Consider the following 16,817-nt stretch of genomic DNA (forward strand, 5'->3'; position numbering starts at 1 on the left):
TACATTTGTAAAACCATCACCACAACCAAGATAAACAAGCATATCACCTCCAAAATGTTCTATATGTCCTAGTTATCTGTCCCTCCAATCTTTCCAAATCTCCCCAAACCAATGTTCTGCCTCGTGTACAGTATGATTTGTTTTGTAAGAAGTAAACTTCTGTTTAGACAGAGGTGCTAGATGCTGAAAAAACTAAAGGATATTTATCTAAACAGCGTGATATCCAATTATAGAGACTTTTTTGAAGTTTCATTTTGTTTTTCATTTGATAAAGTGTATACGGTGCATACCAGTTGCTTTGTAGTAAACAGGAATCATTGAAAGTACTTAAATATCTACCACAATTGCCCAATGGTAGCAAACTTACCTGGCATGTGTAAACCATAGGCGAAACAAATCAACAAATTGCCATTGTTGTCGTTGTGGTCATCGTCATCATCATCATCATCATCATCATCATCATTATCATCATCTGCTGAATGCAACCCACAAGATGAGTGCAGTGCCCAGGCATTTGGTGAATGCCTTTTGAATGGGGCACCTGTTGTTGACATGGCATTGCCTTTCAAACATTTCTCAGTTGTTCTTGTGTGAGCTGAGAAGTGTTGTGGGTAGGCACATCTCATCTAGAATGAAAGCCATATGTGTGCTGATGGAAATGTGGCTAGTTGCTGGATTGAGAGCTGTAGAAGTGGTGGATACAGGGCAATTGAGGGTTGAAGGGCTGACAGCATCATGGAGATGTTTGCAGTATCTGTAAAGGTAACCGCTATAAGGATGATGAAGCAGTAGAAATCTCTGAAGAGATGAGAGCTTTACCAATCATAGCTAAGATGTGCTGACGGCAGTAGGGATGGCAGTAGGGATGATGGCTGTGGGAGGTCACAGTTGTAGGAGTAGTGGCTATCTGGTAATAATCATGACTATCAAGATGATGGCCACGGGGGTGACAGTAAGGGTAATCGTGACCGCAGTAATGACTTGGAAGATGCAAATTGACTGGGGGCATTTATTCAACAGGCAGAGAGATTATTTACCTGATTTCTGATATTTAGTCAGTGTAGAACCTGAATAAGCCAGAGAGTAAAAGGACTGTAGTGGATGGCCGGAGACAACAGGATTGGGGCTTTTCTCTGACTGTTCAACTCAAGATCTGTCTGCATCAGAATCTCTGGAGACTGAAGCTGGGACTTCCTTCCTCCCTAGAGGCCGGCAGGGGCCATGATTGCTGTAAGAGCAGGTCACGTGGCAAGGTTTCCTGTATGTTGCTGCTGCTGGGTGTCCATGGCCCGCACCCCCAAGCTGCCACTGCAGCAGTAAAGAGTAACAACCCGAGCCTCAGTCTATGCCGTGCCACCTAGCTGGTGCTGGGGAGGCTTTAGCGAGAGACTTTTGCATCTTAGTACCTTGGCGAACAGAACAGGAGTGCCATCTCTGTAGAGGACCATGTTGCGTCGCAAACCCTCCAACGCCAGTGACAAGGAGCCCACTCAGAAGAAAAAGGTGAGGAGCATCTTTGAACGCTCATCCCTTCCTTCTCTCCTGTACACTCTCTACCAATGCCTTCCTGGACTCTTAGAAGGTGGAAGTTGAACCAAGGCTATATGTTGAGCTTGTAGGTGAGGGTTCTTCCAGAAAACAAGGGGCTGGGGCTTAACGTTCACTGGAGTTGTAAAAGTACAGAAGATACTTTCTAAACTCAGGAATACAGAGCTATGAGTTGGGCCTTTGGAAGTCTAGAGTTATAGACTGAAGAACTTAAGGGTTAAGTCCATAGACTTCAGTCTGAGAATTACAAAATAGAGTGTTCAAGTTAAATCCAAAGAGCATAATTAGTTTTGTCTCCCCTAGCCCTGGTTCTGTATCGCTTCTACTCAATGTGTCCTCTTGGGGACTATCTCATTCAAAGGGCCCTACTAGCCTTCCCACCCAAGGTGGTCACAGACTCCCTACTCTTTGGCAGGAGTCATAGCCACTGCCCACTGGGCTCAGATCTACGACAGCTCCCCAGGACACTAGAGATAAAGCAATAGGTGATTTTCAGACTCCAGAAAAGAGCCCACCAAAATGCAGTGAGAATCAGGGGCGGGGGGGGGGGGTAGTTGAACAGGTTCTTTCTGGGTAGACAAACTTACGAAAAATGAGAAATGAAGCTGATGACATACATGGTGAGTAGGTGTGAGAGCTAAGGAGGAAAAGTTTGTTGGGGGAAGGAGGCAGATTTCAAAGTCCAGGAAGGAAGGTAGCTGTCAAAAATGGCTGAAGTGTTCATCTTCTTGAGACGGCAGCTAGACTGAATGATTCTGGAAGACTCTGTTATATCCAAGTTTCTCTGGCTGTATATAGAGTTCATCTTATGGTAGGACTCTCCCAGGCAATCAGCCTGTCTGGTCTGCATGTCTAAGTGGACCATAGTAATGGTCCAAAGCAGGCCTGACTAGATCCAAGCACATACTCAAGGGCCTACAGGACTCTCAGTGTGCCCTAGCCAGTTTCCCATGGAAACTCAGGTAGGTATACTGTGGGGGATGCCCCCTTGTCAGAACAGTTCCCAGGCAGTGGGTGACAACTAAGAGACAGGTTCAGAGCACTGGGGTGTGCATCCTGTCCCATCTCTCAGGATCTGGTTGGCTGCCGCTTTTGGCTGTACTCTCTCCACTTGAGCTGCTTCTCTAAGGTTGTAGTGGTGGTAGGTGGAGGAGGGGGAGATTTGTGAATATTCACACAGGGCCTTGTCACCCCACCCCCCACCCCGCCAAAACTAAGCCCCGAAGGCTTGTCATTGGTTGCCACTCCTTAAGAGCAAAGCCACTTCCCCTTGCTCTCAAGCTTATGAGAAAAACAGAGACTGCTATATAGACCCTGGTAGGCCCCAAACCACAGGAGAATCAGGCTGGAGGAAAGAGTCTGAGAAAGAGCTGACACTAGGGCCCTATGCTACCTCAGGCAGAGGTGCCCCAAGGCACGCAGAACAAGAAATCCCTTTCCTCTCTCTTGGCTCCAGTTACCCAGATTCTGCTTTTGGCAGATGGGCCTCTGGGAATTCCTCCAGGTTTCTTCTAGAAAAATCTGTGGTCCACATCCTTTAGAAAAGAATAGTTCACACAGACTGCACCTCACCCCTGCCAGAGCCTTCGGCAGCCTCCAGGAGGCAAGATGAGCTTGCCTTTATATACCCAAGCCCCATACTATAAAAATGCCCTTAATACAGCCAAACTTCCAGAAGATGTGGCATCGTCCCAAGGCCCAGAGACATTAGCCAGCTCCATCTTTGATTGCCAGGTGACTGAAGTCAAGTCCCTTCCCAATGGAAACTGAGATAATGTGGTAGAAGGAAATACACCAGGATAAAGGAAGCTCCTCCCTCCTGTTCCTGCCTCATCTCCTCCTTCAGCCAATGAAAATGTACTGGGGGGAGGGGCAAGAAAGTGAAGTTAGAATCCTGGCATTCGGCCATAGGACCCTGGACAGTACTTCCTGTGGGCCCCAGTTTTCTTCACCTCTGAAAGAAAAGGTGATCCTCTGGAGGTAGGGTTCACTGGCATAATAGTTGTGAGAACGCTCTCTCACGCGTGTGCTTCTGCCTACAAGGGGGTGCTTGCTTTGGTATGAGCTCGGATGGAGAAGGCACAGCAAAGAATAAAGCAAGGTCCCAGTCTTGAAGTACAGGGGGCAAGAGCTAACAGCATGGAGAGCTTCACTGAGGGAAGGCTTGTCAGCCGCCATGTGCTGCACTCTGTACTTTAGTCACAGCTTAACTTGCTGAGTTTTCACCTCAGAGTAGAGACAGGTGTATACTGATTTCACACGGGACACTCCGACTGGTGACATTTGCTGGAGCCATCAGAGAGAGTGAGTCGCAGACTTCCAACCAGGGTGCTTAATTTCAGAACCTTATCTCCTTCTCTCTGTATCCCTTGGTCCACTAACTGATCTCAGAACACTGGGAGACAGTGATACCCACAAGATTCAGTCCTCCAGTAGAACCCTGCAAGGAATACCCAGAGACTTGTGGACTGAGAGATGACACAAGCCAACAGAACAGAGGAGGCAGTAGGCCTTAGTTATAGTAGATTCAGAACATGGTACCTGCTGTGGTTCATACGGATGAAGGATACTCCAGAGTGGGAGGGATTTTCTCTTAGCTGCTCTGTGGCCACTTGCATCATCTTCAGGTTTTTCTTACTTCCATCAAACATCCATGTCCAGGTCTAAGAAATAGAGAGGGATTTGTTCTAGATCTGTCTTCCCTAAAGACAGCCCTTCTCCAATGAATCCCTGTTTTCTAGCCTCCCTCCAGGGGAAACGCAAAGAAACCTAGGCTCATGCCCAAGTGTCAGGTAGTTCCCTCCTCCCAGTCTCTTTCTTCTCTCTTCCCCAATACTAGCACATTGCTTCCCATGGGGGGTTCCTCATGTCACAGATCTAGAGTAACACCCCAACAATGCATGCTCTGTAGTCCCACTACAGACAGGTTGAGCATCCTTATTATGAAAATCTGAAATGCTCCAAACTCCGAAGGACCTTGAAAAATCAACAGAATGCCACAAGTAGAAAATTTCACATCTGACGTCATGTAAAAGGTCAGGGTTAAAACACAGGCACACTATAAGTGCTCTATAAAATTACCTTCAAGCTATGCATCTAAGAACTATATGAAACATATACAAAATGCATGTTTAGGTGTCACATTGCCAGAGTAGCTCATTATATATGCAAATATTTGATTTTGTCTAAATTGGAAGGGCTAACGAAGTAGCTCACTTCGTAGAATGCTTATCTAGTGTTCAGAGAGCTCTGAGTTCAATACCCAGCACCGTGTAAACTGAGTATAGCAGCCACGGACTTGTAACATGTAATGAATATTAGTCATCTTCTGCTACATAACAAATCAGAGGCCAGCCTGGGCTACTTGAGGCACTGTCTCAAGAAACAAAATCTGAAATGTGGAATACTTTTGGTCCTGCTCATTATAGATATATAATACTCAACATGTGGCTCCCCATCAGTCACAGGAGAGCGCCTACATCCTTTGGCATGAGGAGCAAACCTTCCATGGCTGTTTCTGCTTTACCTTCCAGAAGAGCCATGGCATGGGCACACCCACTATTACATCACCTCAGACTACCCCTAGCTCTCACTCATTCAGATGCTTCCTAACACTGGAGGAATCTCCCATCTCCTGCCCGTTCCCATGTTCTTCTTCCACAGTTGCTCCACCCGTTCTCCTGGAGGCTCCAGGCAAACGGTGCCTGTAGTCATCACTATAACCCAGTCCCTTTCTATCTTGGTGTGGGGGCAACTGCACTAGCTGTGAGGTGGCACAAGCATGGGAATCACATGGCCTTCCAGGGTCCCAGACCTGGGTTTAGGAGTGTCCCACTCTTGTGCCTCCACTACCAACCATGGGACTCTGCCTAGAACACTTAATTTCTCTGCCTCTCCATTTCCTCTGCAGAGAGCTGGCAGTACAATATGGAGTTGATGGTGCTGGAATAGGCTGTCATCACGTGGGAAGAACTTGGCAGGCTATTGGGCATATGGGTGGTAGTTAACCTTTCTATGAGAGTTTTATATACACACAGAGGCTAGGGCATGGACTAGTGAAGTAACTTAGAGGGCAATTCAGGGGATATGTAGGAAAGATGTGCCACCTGGAGCACTGGGAAGTCATGAGGGTGATCAGAGAGGATCTCTGTAGGTGTGCTTGCTGCCTTTGAAAATGGAGGAGGGAGCATTTTTTTATCTGCATATGATATCCATATGGTGAGTTTCCATTAAAATAGATATCCCCAGGTTGGCAGCACTCAGCTCAAGAAATAACCCATTTCTGAAATTCCAGAAACTTCTCTCACAACCCTACCTGTCACCAAATACTGTCCTCCCCAAGGGTAATCACTTAAGGGTCAAACTTTTGGGGGAAGCTGCGCCGTTTTCATCAACTGTGTTTTGGTGAGATTTAGTCATAATTTTTAGAATAAAGAAAATAGTTGAGATCGTTGCACTGCTGGTTTCTGACCTCCTGTATGATTCTAATACAATTAAGCCGTTCTCAGTTGATGGACATTTGTGTTGTCTCCAGGTAAACTGCATCTAAAGGGGATTTCTCTGGCAATTGCTAGAAATATAGTGTGTTTTAAATGGGGAAATCTCTAGGTTAAGAGTTTGTAAATGTGTCACACAAAAGGCTAAAAATCATAAACCAGCGTTCCAGGACGTGTCAGGTGACATTCCCAACGCTGCATGTATATATGCTTGGTTCAACTTGACAACAGCTCAGTGCAACAGAGGTTTTTGTCTTTGTTATACTAATGAGGAAACAACAGCACAGAGAAAATAATAACTTACACAGCTGGTTAGTGGCAGAAAAGAAGGTTTGAAAGTTTAAATAAGTCACATGAGACCACACATACCAGTCATACCAGAGTTGAGTTTAGCAAGGCCCAATGCCCAGTGTGTAGCTGTTTCCAAGCGGCCCACGTGCTTTCCTTAAACATAGTGCTTCCTCACTCACCTGCACAACTCCTAGCCAGTCCTCACCCCAAAAGAAACACAGATGATGATGATGATGATGATGATGATGATGATGATGATCTCATGGATTTCAACTCATCTCTAGGCTGGGTTATCCCAAGGTGAGCAAAAGTCAACCAGGATAGTGGGGCTGCCCCTGAAAATGGAGGAAGGCCTGATTAAAAAGTTACCTTAGCTGACTCTTGCCATTGATAGCCTAAAGTACATATGTGCCTGACGTATTTATGTATTTATTTGTGTATGTATTTGTTTGTTTGTTTGGACTAAGAAGTGGCCAGCTGGGCCCAAGCCCCAGAATGATCTTCATGGCCTTTTTGCGTCATCTTCTCATGCTTTGGGCTTAAGCTCAGTCAGAGCCATCACAAAAGCCTTGGAGTCAAAGGCTTCTTCTTCCAAGCTCCCAGACTACAAATTAATGACAGGAAAAGGCCCCAGGGAGAGAGAGCTATGATTAGAACAGCCTACCAATGAGTTTACTCTTCCCTCACAAAGCCTACTTCCTACCCCACATCTACCCTCCTGCTTGCTTTCCAGCCTCGCAAGTCCCTGGGGCTTCAGGGGCGACTCCCAGCCTCCTGGTCTGGAGACAAGGCTAAGCAGTTATGGAGGGAGGCCACAATAGGCTCCATCAGACCATAAATAGCAACCTAGCCTGCTCTCCTTGGGCCCAAGCCAGCCTGGTGCCCACCCTCTCTCTGTTCCCTCTTTTCCATGCAATAAGAGGGGGAAGTCATCCAGGCAGCTGTATCCTACCATACAAGAAAAGGAAATAGATGCAAGGTAGAGGAGAGAGGGGAATGACAGAAAAAGAGGAAAGAATGGTGTGGCCACCCACACCATTCTAAGGATGGAGGAGATGCATGGGAATCATGGAAATCACCACATGGCCAGACATTCCTCTCTGTGCATCCACTCACGGTCCGGCTTTCCAGGTCTTGATCACAAAGGGAGCTGACCGACTGAGGCTCCAGGCACCACACATACGTGACCGGATGAAGCTAGTTTCTGTTTGGCCTGACTGCTGACCTAGTTCTGGTCAACTACCTCTAGGAATACATGACCCTGAAATCCAGTTGCTGATTCAGCTTTGGTCAAGACCCAGAAAAAGTACCAGACGGCCACTCTGCACCTCATAGGAGTTGGGGCAAATTGCACTTGTTGAGGGGCAGGTGATATTGCCCTCTGCACTGGGGTAGGGGGTTGTCACTGGACACACCCCCATTTAGTAGGAAGAAGGATGTGAAACCTTCTGCTTTAGTCAGAGTTTGGAGCTCCGGTTCCTCAAGCCCTTATCTTGGGTGTCTGCAGTCTATCCCCACTCTATCTGTCTGGCCATCTGTGAACCCTGGTTCCTGTGTGTGTGTCTTCTGGTCTTGTCTGTTTATCGTGACACAGGCTTAGCCTCAGCTCTTTGTGCCTGAAGCTACCCCAGTTACCTGTCCTGTCCTGTTTTCTGGCTGATATCTCAGCATGTACATGTGTATACAGTTAAAAGATCATTTCCTGTAGATAGTCTCATCCACACAAACAACAGGCCATGCCTCAAAGTCCAAGCACTGGCAGAAGTTGGCAGCTGCCAGGTTCTCACATCTGTGCCTGAGGTTAAAAGCTGAGATGAATCAAGAAAAAAAAAATGGTGGTTTTTCTTAAACTAAATTAGCTCCAAAGATTTATGAACCAAATCCTTGGGCACCTTCTATAAGTAAGCCTGTGGTTTTTCTAGAAAGTGTCATGCAAGCATCTGGTGGGGTTGTCTTTCTCTTCCTGAGACATGCGTTCATCAGTCTATAGGCCTGGATGTGTTTGCCTCTATCACTGTGTTAGCAAGCTGGCTCAGTGCACAAGCAGTGTGGAAGCCGGGGGCACGCTTTTGGAAGGGATCGAAACCCACTTCTCTTCTGGCATTTTTTATATATGCTAAGGCATATATAAATCTTTCATGCCAGGGTTCTTTGACCAAACTTCGGTGGTAGAAATTTGGGTTTAGTCTGGAGCTGCATTGAGGTATGAAGCACTTGACGCCAGAAGTCATTTGTTCTGTGGCTAGGAATAGAAGAAAGATACATCTTGTCCCTTCTCCTCAGGGTTTCTGTTGCTCTGCCCAGCCCTGGTGTGGGCGTGTGTGCCCAGAGGGAGAAGCGTTCCACCCCTGGGGCAGTCATTTTAGCACTACTGATTAAAGCATCTGCTTCTTCCAGCTCTCTCTTCAGCGCTCCAGCAGCTTCAAGGATTTTGCCAAATCGAAGCCCAGCTCCCCTGTGGTGAGCGAGAAAGAATTTAACCTGGATGATAATGTGAGTTTCAGAGATTCAGAGTCTATTGAGTCTGGGAAGCGGGGGTGGCAGGGGAGAGGGGAAATAGGAAGGATTAATAATACTGGGATAAGGCTTTCTTAACACAGTACCACTTCTCCTAGGCACCAAATTCCTGCGCCCAAAAATCCTACATGTATTAATTACATAGCAGAAAGCAAATTAAATCACAAATTAATAAGGCTGAGAAGAGGGTTGGGCCTGGTGAGAACAGGGGTGAGGTGACTCTCTCCAGTCGCCTCCACCTAATTCAGGATCCTGAAGACTTCTTTGTATACCAAACCCTGGATCCAAGCCAGTGTTACCATGATCCCTGTACCTCTTCTTTTGTTGTCACAGATTCCAGAAGATGACTCAGGTGTTCTTACCCCAGAGGATTCTGGGAAGAGTGGCAAAAAGTTGGGAAAGAAGTGGAGGGCAGTCATTTCCCGAACCATGAACAGGAAGATGGGCAAGATGATGGTGAAGGCCCTGTCAGAGGAGATGGTAAGGCCTGGAATTCAAGGATGGGCTGAGGCCAAGGAGGGTTAAGGAGGCCATTCTGGCAGGGAAGTGAGCAAGATCACCTGAAGAGTCACTACTAAAATGTGGAGACGCTGCTCAGTGCAGACAGGATGTTTGCATGGAGGTGATTTGCGGGAGGGGTGGGGGGTTACTCCCAGCACGGGAAGCAGGAGACTGACTAGGAAAGGATTGAGTTTGAGGAAAGATGAAAGTCTGGGCAACAGAAGCTTCCTGTAAAGATGAGTAGCTGAAAGGAAGATGAACTTTCCTGAGCCATATCTACCTCAACATTTGATTGGAAGGAGCCCCTGGGGTTGAAGAAGGAGAACTGATTCCAGGAAAATAGAGAGGGAAATATAGATGCTCTTCTGTTTACCATGTGGTTGCATCCCAATAAGCCCTAAGTCGACAATGCCATGAGTCGAGAATGCCTACCCCCTAACCTACCAAACACTACCGAGCCTAATGCCATAGCACCATACAGAGCGGCACTTGCTTCCCCTCGCGGGCTGGTGGCTGATGGAGAGCTATGACTTTGCTGCTGCTACCCAGCATCAGCGAGAGGTTCACACTCCATAGTGCCAACCAACCTGGGCAAAGATCCGAATTCAGGATGTGATTTAAAGTGCAGTTCCCACTGAAAGGTATCACTTTCGTAACCATCAGAAAGTCGAACAGATTGTGGAGCTGAAGGGGTGGCTCAGCAGTTAAGAGTGTATACTGTTCTCTCAGAGAACGGAAGATTGCTTCCTAACAATCATGTTAGGGGACTTAAAACCACCTGTAATTCCAGCTCAAGGTATCCAAGGCCCTCTCCAGGCCTCCCAAGACACTTGCACGGATATGCATGTACCCACCAGCAGAATCCCATCCACGCATATAGACACATAATTTTAAGAAATAAATCTTTAAAAGAAAGATAAATAGACTGAATCATCATTAACTCAAAGACTATAAAGAAAATGGGGGTCGCTAACTTCAGCCCAAGGAGGAAGGTGATCACAGAGCTATGGGACAGGAACAGTCCCAGTAGCTTAGAGCACACAGTGGACTGCTTGTGCTTGTGGCTCTTATAGGAGTCTCGATCAACTGTCTTGCGAGAGCCATTGGTTAATTCTCAAGAATTTTGCAAGGCAGTTGCTAAGTACAACTATTATTAGAAATCAACTTCTAGGGGCTGGGGAGATGGCTCAGAGATTAAGAGCACTGACTGCTCTTCCAAAGGTCCTGAGTTCAGTTCCCAGCAACCACATGGTGGCTCACAACCATCTGTAATGGGATCTGATGCCCTCTTCTGGTGTGTCTGAAGACAGCTACAGTGTACTCATACATAAAATAAATAAATCTTAAAAAAAAAAAAAGAAATCAACTTCTATAGACTGACAGAAATCAGCTATCACACACACAGAGACAGAGAGAGAGACAGAGAGAGACAGAGAGACAAAGAGATAGAGAGATAGCTTTAAATCAAATACATGCTATTAAAAATAAAGGTTGTACTAGTTAGAATTACCACTGCTATAATGTAACATTATGACCAAAGCAACCTGAGAAGAAGGAATTTTTGACTTACACTTCCACATCATAGTCCATCATTGGAGGAAGTCAGGACAGGAACTCAAACAGGTCAGGAACCTGGAGACAGGTGCATGCAAAAGCTACGGAAGGGTGCTGCTTATGCTTACTGGCTTGCTCCCCATGGCTTGCTCACTTTGCTTTCTTATAGAACCCAGGACCACCAGCCCAGAGATGACACCACCCACAATGGGCTGGGCCCTCCCACATCAATCACTAATTGAGAAAATGCTTTACAGCTGGATCTCATGGAGGCGTTTCCTCAACTGAGGCTCCGTCCTCTCTGATGACTTTAGCTTGTGTCGAGTTGACATAAAAGTAGCTAGGACAAAGGTGATCCCAAAAATCTTCAAAATTTGTCATCTCCTAATTCCGGCACAACCTGTTATTCTTACGCATGCTACTGGCATGTGTGTATATAAGTATGTAACAGAGATAACCTATATGTCTCTCTTGACAGCTCATCCAGGGACATGCAATTGTACCTGGGTGTTGATCATTGATGGGACAGATTCACAGCACAGGAAGTGGTAAATCATTCAGTTTTTTATTCTCAGAGAACCAGCTGATAAACAACACCACTCAGATGCACTGACTTGAGATGCGAGGAGCTCTAGAGTCAGGCAGCTTAGTTGTTTCACACAGGCCTTGGCAAAGTTATCTATCCTAAAACCCAGGCCACCCACACCACTTATCTTCTGGTATTACCTCAAGGATTAAATGAAATGGCAGACCAGCCTGGCATACAAGAATGTGAACATCTGCTCTCTGACATAATTGTCTGCCTGATAGGGTCATGAAAACAGCCCCGAGTCCAATCTTAGTTGCCCTGGCTTCTTCTTCATGTCCATCAGCACTGGAAGCTGACAAAGCATATCCACTCAGTGCCCTGGGGGCCTCTTTCTGTAACATAAGAAAACCAGGTCTGCCAACCCCGTTTTTTTTTTGTTTGTTTGTTTTTTTGTTTTTTTGTTTTTTGTTTTTTGTTTTTTTTTTTTTTGCCAAAGAGGAAACTAAGGTTCAGAATGTGGTCACTGAGCCTGTCACAAAACTGTGATCTGAACCAAGCTCATACCCAGTTCCACTGTACTGGGGACTTGGCTATGTGACCACAGCACTGTTTCGTCTCAAAGCTTCCAACACTCTTTCTATAGGGAGACACGCTGGAGGAGGGCTCGGCTTCCCCAACATCTCCAGACTGCATCCTGGACAGCCCTGGTCCTGAGAAGATGGCCCTGGCCTTTTCTGAGCAGGAGGAAAGTGAGCTGCCAGCTCTCAGCCGCCAGACATCAACAGGTGAGTAGGGAAAGTGGGTGGACATCTGCCAAATGTGAAGGAAAGAACTAGACTGGGGCAGTGCCAGGGGCTTTTCTGGGAAAGGGTTGAAAGAGAAATGCATACTTGTCTTCTACTTACTGGAATCTTCTCAACCCACTTCACATTAAATCTTCATCACAACCGGATAGGACTTGTACTGTTACCCCCACTTTGTTGATGGGAAAACTGAGGCTCAAGAAAATTAAGTGACCCACTGTTGAACTCAGACCTGCCTTGCAGGAGCTTCCACTTGTTATCTCAGGCCTGGAAAGGTCTACAAGCAGAACAACCTCACTGTCCCCTTAAATCAGCCTGTCCTCAGCTGTCCAAAGGAACGTACATGCTACAGCCCCCGAGTATCTGAAACATCCCATCCTGAAGTCCAGAGATTGGACTTTTCTGTTCTTAAGAGTCATGCTCTTGGTCCCACAAGCTCTGTGTATTGAGCTTATGGTACCACTGGACATCTAGAGGTTCAGGGGCTAGCCTGAGGTACCTTGGCTAAGAAAGTCCCTGAAGAGTCTTTTGTCAGTCTTTGTCTGGCTCTAAGGACACATCTCTCTGTCTCCCACTGAAACCCACTTAAAATGCCCACCATCCTGCCCTTCTCAGGTAGAGTGAGTATGCCTGTGTCTTCATAAGGCCTTCTACTAAACGTTGTCTTATAAAATAGAGAAGGTAAAAGAATCCCGAGAGGCATGTCTTCCTGTGTGGAAGGAGTAGTATAGTGAGAGTAAGAAGGCCCGGAGTGTAGTAGAGCCAGTCCCACCACAGATAAGTGAGAGGCCTTGGGGAGGTCACTTTGTCTACCTGGCCTCTGATTTCCTTACCTGTTCAGCAGGACATTGGCCTTGCTGGGCCCCAAGGGCTTCCTGGTTTTGACCATTTTTTAGCCTGTGAGTCAACTCTCCAGTTCTTCATTGTCTAAAGCCCTAGAGGGAAAAAGCTACGATTCATCAGAATGGCTACAGGGATGGATCCAAACCGCTTCTGCACTTCCTGCTAGAGTACAGCTTATGTCCCCAGTGTGTTTCCTTGGGAGCTCCCTGTAGTGTCCCTGCTAGGCACTGCCTAGCCCAGCTGCCTTGAGACAAAGACATGCTCCCTCTCTGCCCATCTCCTGCAGGCAGTGAACTCTGTAGCCCTGGCCCAGGCTCGGGAAGCTTCACAGAGGAGTCACCTGCTCCCCAGTACACGGGGCCTTTCTGTGGGCGTGCCCGAGTCCACACTGACTTCACTCCCAGCCCTTATGACCACGACTCATTGAAACTGCAGGTAAAGTTGGCATCTGAGTCCCGCCAGAGCCTGGCAGGCTTCAGCCATAAAGAAAGAAAGCGAAACAAAGCCAAACTATGAAAGTATCAGCAGAAACCTAGTGACCCCTTCCTTCCTTCCTTCCTTCTCTCCTCGACCCCCTACCCACACCCCCAGAAAGGAGATGTGATCCAGATCATTGAAAAGCCACCGGTGGGCACGTGGCTGGGCTTGCTTAACGGCAAGCTGGGTTCTTTCAAATTCATCTACGTGGATGTGCTACCCGAGGAGGCTGTGGGGCCTGTACGGCCCAGTCGCCGACAGAGCAAAGGCAAGAGACCCAAGCCCAAGACTCTGCATGAACTGCTGGAGCGCATTGGCCTGGAGGTTTGACTTGGATTTGCATTAATGTCTGGGAGCAAAAGAGGCAGACTTGCCACTGGGATGGGGTCAAGGGGGACAGCTGCTATGTGCAGAGGAAAGGTTCCAGGCAGGGGTGGCTTATAAAGGAGACTGCTGATGGCCTGCCTCTACCCACCAGGAACACACATCCACCCTGCTGCTCAATGGCTATCAGACACTGGAAGACTTCAAAGAGCTGCGGGAAACACACCTCAATGAGCTGAACATCATGGACCCACAGCACCGGGCCAAGCTGCTCACGGCTGCAGAACTGCTGCTGGACTATGACAGTGAGTGTGGCCTTAGTGGGGGTGGGCATAGCTTTGTACTCTGACCACGCTCTGCCCCAGAGACCCCCCTTTGCAGTAGGAAGGCACTTTCCACACTTGTGTTTCCAGGAAATTTTAGGGGAGGCCAATAAGTCATAGGGGTAATCAGGTCCAACTCCCTTTGGGATCAGAGGCGAGATTAAGACCAGAGCAGGTAAGGCATTTACATGAAGCTGAGTAATAGCCCAGAGTCCAAGTCCAGGCTGCTTGGTACCAGCTCAGTGCTGGAGATGTTTGAGCTCTTGGGCCTGGGAACAGCTCCTACCCGCCTTGTATGCTGGAAGTTGGGAAAAGAGAAGCAGAGGCTGTGGAAGGAGTCAGAAAAGCTGACTGCTTAGGGTCAGACACTTGCCTAGAGTTTCCAGCCCATGACCCGGCGCCGAGGGCTTCTGAAAACACCCTGCCATCCCACCCCTAGCTTCACCTCCATCCCTTGAAGACCAAGTCCCTTCATTTTTATCTTCATTCCCAGCAGCTGGCAGTGAAGAGGCCGAAGAGGGTGCTGAGAGCAGCCAGGAGCCTGTGGCGCACACAGTGTCAGAACCCAAGGTGGACATCCCACGTGACTCTGGCTGCTTTGAGGGCTCAGAGAGTGGGCGTGATGAGGCGGAGCTGGCAGGCACTGAGGAACAGCTGCAGGGGCTCTCCCTGGCCGGGGCACCTTGAAGTGAAGATGGCCTTCAAGGCCCAGGCTGAGCCCTAGCTGCAGAGACTGCAGGGATGGGTGTGGCCTCCCATAATGGCATAGGACCAGAGGACTGGTACAGAATCTGGCCCTACTTCCCCAGGGAGGTTTATGGCTGAGGGCCCTGCCAGGATTCTACAGGCTCACATAGTGGATAAGGGACTGCACAAAACATATGCTGCCTTTCGGAGCCTCTCCCTCCACCAGTGACTGACAATATGGCCCCTTCTGGCACCTCCCATTCTCTCACTGTGACCATACAAGTGGGGCATCAGGGGACCTAGCCGTGTGATCACAGCCCCCAAAATCTTCTTACTCTCACACCACTGTCACATTGCTTCTAAGAAGGACGCCAAGCCACTATTTCAATTCACTCTTTAAGCCCTGGGGAAGCTTGTTCTTTCAAAGGACCTCAGTTGGACATAAGTGAGTTTGAAATTCCTTAAATGAGGTTTGAAAGAAGCCTCATACCCGGTCTCTACTATCCTTCTCAACATTTTAGAGGTCTGATCACTATGTCACGAGACTTGAACTCTGTGCTTCTTTTGGCTTCAGCCTGGTCCGGATTCGAATGGGCAGTTATTGAGGGTCCCAGCAGTTGACACTGTGTACCTTTAAATATTTGCTCTCCAGCTGACTGCTATCCAGGACACCAGTGAGTGGGCTTCTTGAAGAGGCTGGAAGAGCCTAGGGTTTCCAGTGAAATAGCTCCTCCTTTTCAGCCCTCTCATACCTTCCCGTGTGACCCAAACTGAGCGTCACCTTTCCCGACTTCAAACAATGCCCATAGCTCATATGGTAAGTGTCTTCACCTGTTTCTTGGCTCCTTCAAATGAGATTTCCTACAGGCTGATTGAAGATGGTGACACCTGGCTTCCAATGACACAACTGCCTCCTGCAAGCCAGATGCGGATATGGACCCAGGCTTGGTCATTTATGTGGATCTTCCAAAGCAAAGGAAGCCTTTTGCTTGACATTGGAGGCTCCACTATACCCAACATTGCTCTGCTAAAGGTTTTAGTGTCCTAACTCCAAAGGATCAGGAGATTATCACAACTATTATTGGGGTACCTTTAACTTTAATAGCAAGAGCAGTCCTTCCTGAAGCAGGGTCAACTGTGCCCATCACAGGTAGAGCTACCTGCTTAGTAAGTGGGCATGCTTCTGATCTACTACCGGGAATGTTTATAACTTCTAGTTTGGGCAAAGGAATTGAATATATATAAGGAGAAGCAGGGAGACAAGTTAGTAGCAATAAATATAAATAGAACTTAATTACTGTCGCCTGTTTTCTTTCCTATGGAGAGAGAGTTGGGGCAGGGATAGCTCCCAATTTAAAGCTGATCTCAGTAAAATATGCATTCATTGGGCTTTCAGGGGCATCTTTCCCCCTCCCTGCGGATGCAAGTATCCTTGACTATGCTAACCTAACTCTCCATCTAAAGCTACAGCTGGCTCCATGCATCCTTCCACACACCCCTACTAAGAACAGGGCTCATATGACCATAGCCACAGGCCTTGTTGGAGTCTGACAGCTGGCAGGGGAAGAGCTACCTCCCTCTTTCTACAATCATTTAAACAGGAGCCCTTTAAAATCCTTCATCCTTGTGAAGAAGGGTCTTCTACATTGTGGAGGGGGGTTTACAGGGAACAAAAGTGGAACAGCTAGGATCAGCCCTAAGGGTGAAGAGCATAGAGTTGGTTGGGATTGAGCCACGGAGGGCTTCACATTCCACATATGTGTTCTTTTTGAATGGTGAAAGTATTTAGTAACTTTCTATATACCAAAAAGAGATAGTACGTCACGTTTTGAAAAAATAAAAAATAAAAGTTACATTTCTGGACATGCTGATGCAAAATGCTTGGAAGGCTAAGCAGGAGGATCTTGAGTTTTGAGGTCACTCT

The 16,817-nt window shown here is 47.4% G+C and overlaps 1 protein-coding gene across 2 annotated transcripts; it reads left to right on the plus strand.

Annotated features, from left to right (window-relative positions):
* Positions 1-691: 691 nt before the first annotated feature.
* On the plus strand, positions 692-16,187 carry Sash3 (SAM and SH3 domain containing 3). Of its 2 annotated transcripts, XM_034486241.2 has the most exons (9): positions 692-762; positions 1,207-1,503; positions 8,733-8,828; positions 9,186-9,332; positions 12,080-12,221; positions 13,369-13,517; positions 13,674-13,883; positions 14,038-14,188; positions 14,700-16,187. In XM_034486241.2, the coding sequence occupies exons 2-9, from the start codon at positions 1,447-1,449 to the stop codon at positions 14,891-14,893; spliced, it is 1,146 nt and encodes a 381-aa protein (XP_034342132.1). In that variant the 5' UTR covers positions 692-762; positions 1,207-1,446; the 3' UTR covers positions 14,894-16,187. The 2 variants fall into 2 exon arrangements, with proteins under 2 accessions (XP_034342132.1, XP_034342133.1); XM_034486242.2 differs by lacking the exon at positions 692-762 and having other exon boundaries at positions 1,233-1,503; positions 14,703-16,187.
* Positions 16,188-16,817: the final 630 nt, after the last annotated feature.

This window comes from Arvicanthis niloticus, chromosome X (genome assembly GCF_011762505.2).
Source record: "Arvicanthis niloticus isolate mArvNil1 chromosome X, mArvNil1.pat.X, whole genome shotgun sequence".
Classification (NCBI taxonomy): Eukaryota; Metazoa; Chordata; class Mammalia; order Rodentia; family Muridae; genus Arvicanthis; species Arvicanthis niloticus.

What these genes read in the sequence shown, in the direction of transcription:
- Sash3 (XM_034486241.2), top strand. Translation starts at nt 1,447, where the DNA reads ATGTTGCGTCGCAAACCCTCCAACGCCAGTGACAAGGAGCCCACTCAG. An exon ending in AATTTAACCTGGATGATAAT is followed by an intron (nt 8,829 to 9,185) that starts GTGAGTTTCAGA and finishes TTGTTGTCACAG; the next exon opens with ATTCCAGAAGATGACTCAGG. An exon ending in ACGACTCATTGAAACTGCAG is followed by an intron (nt 13,518 to 13,673) that starts GTAAAGTTGGCA and finishes CCACACCCCCAG; the next exon opens with AAAGGAGATGTGATCCAGAT.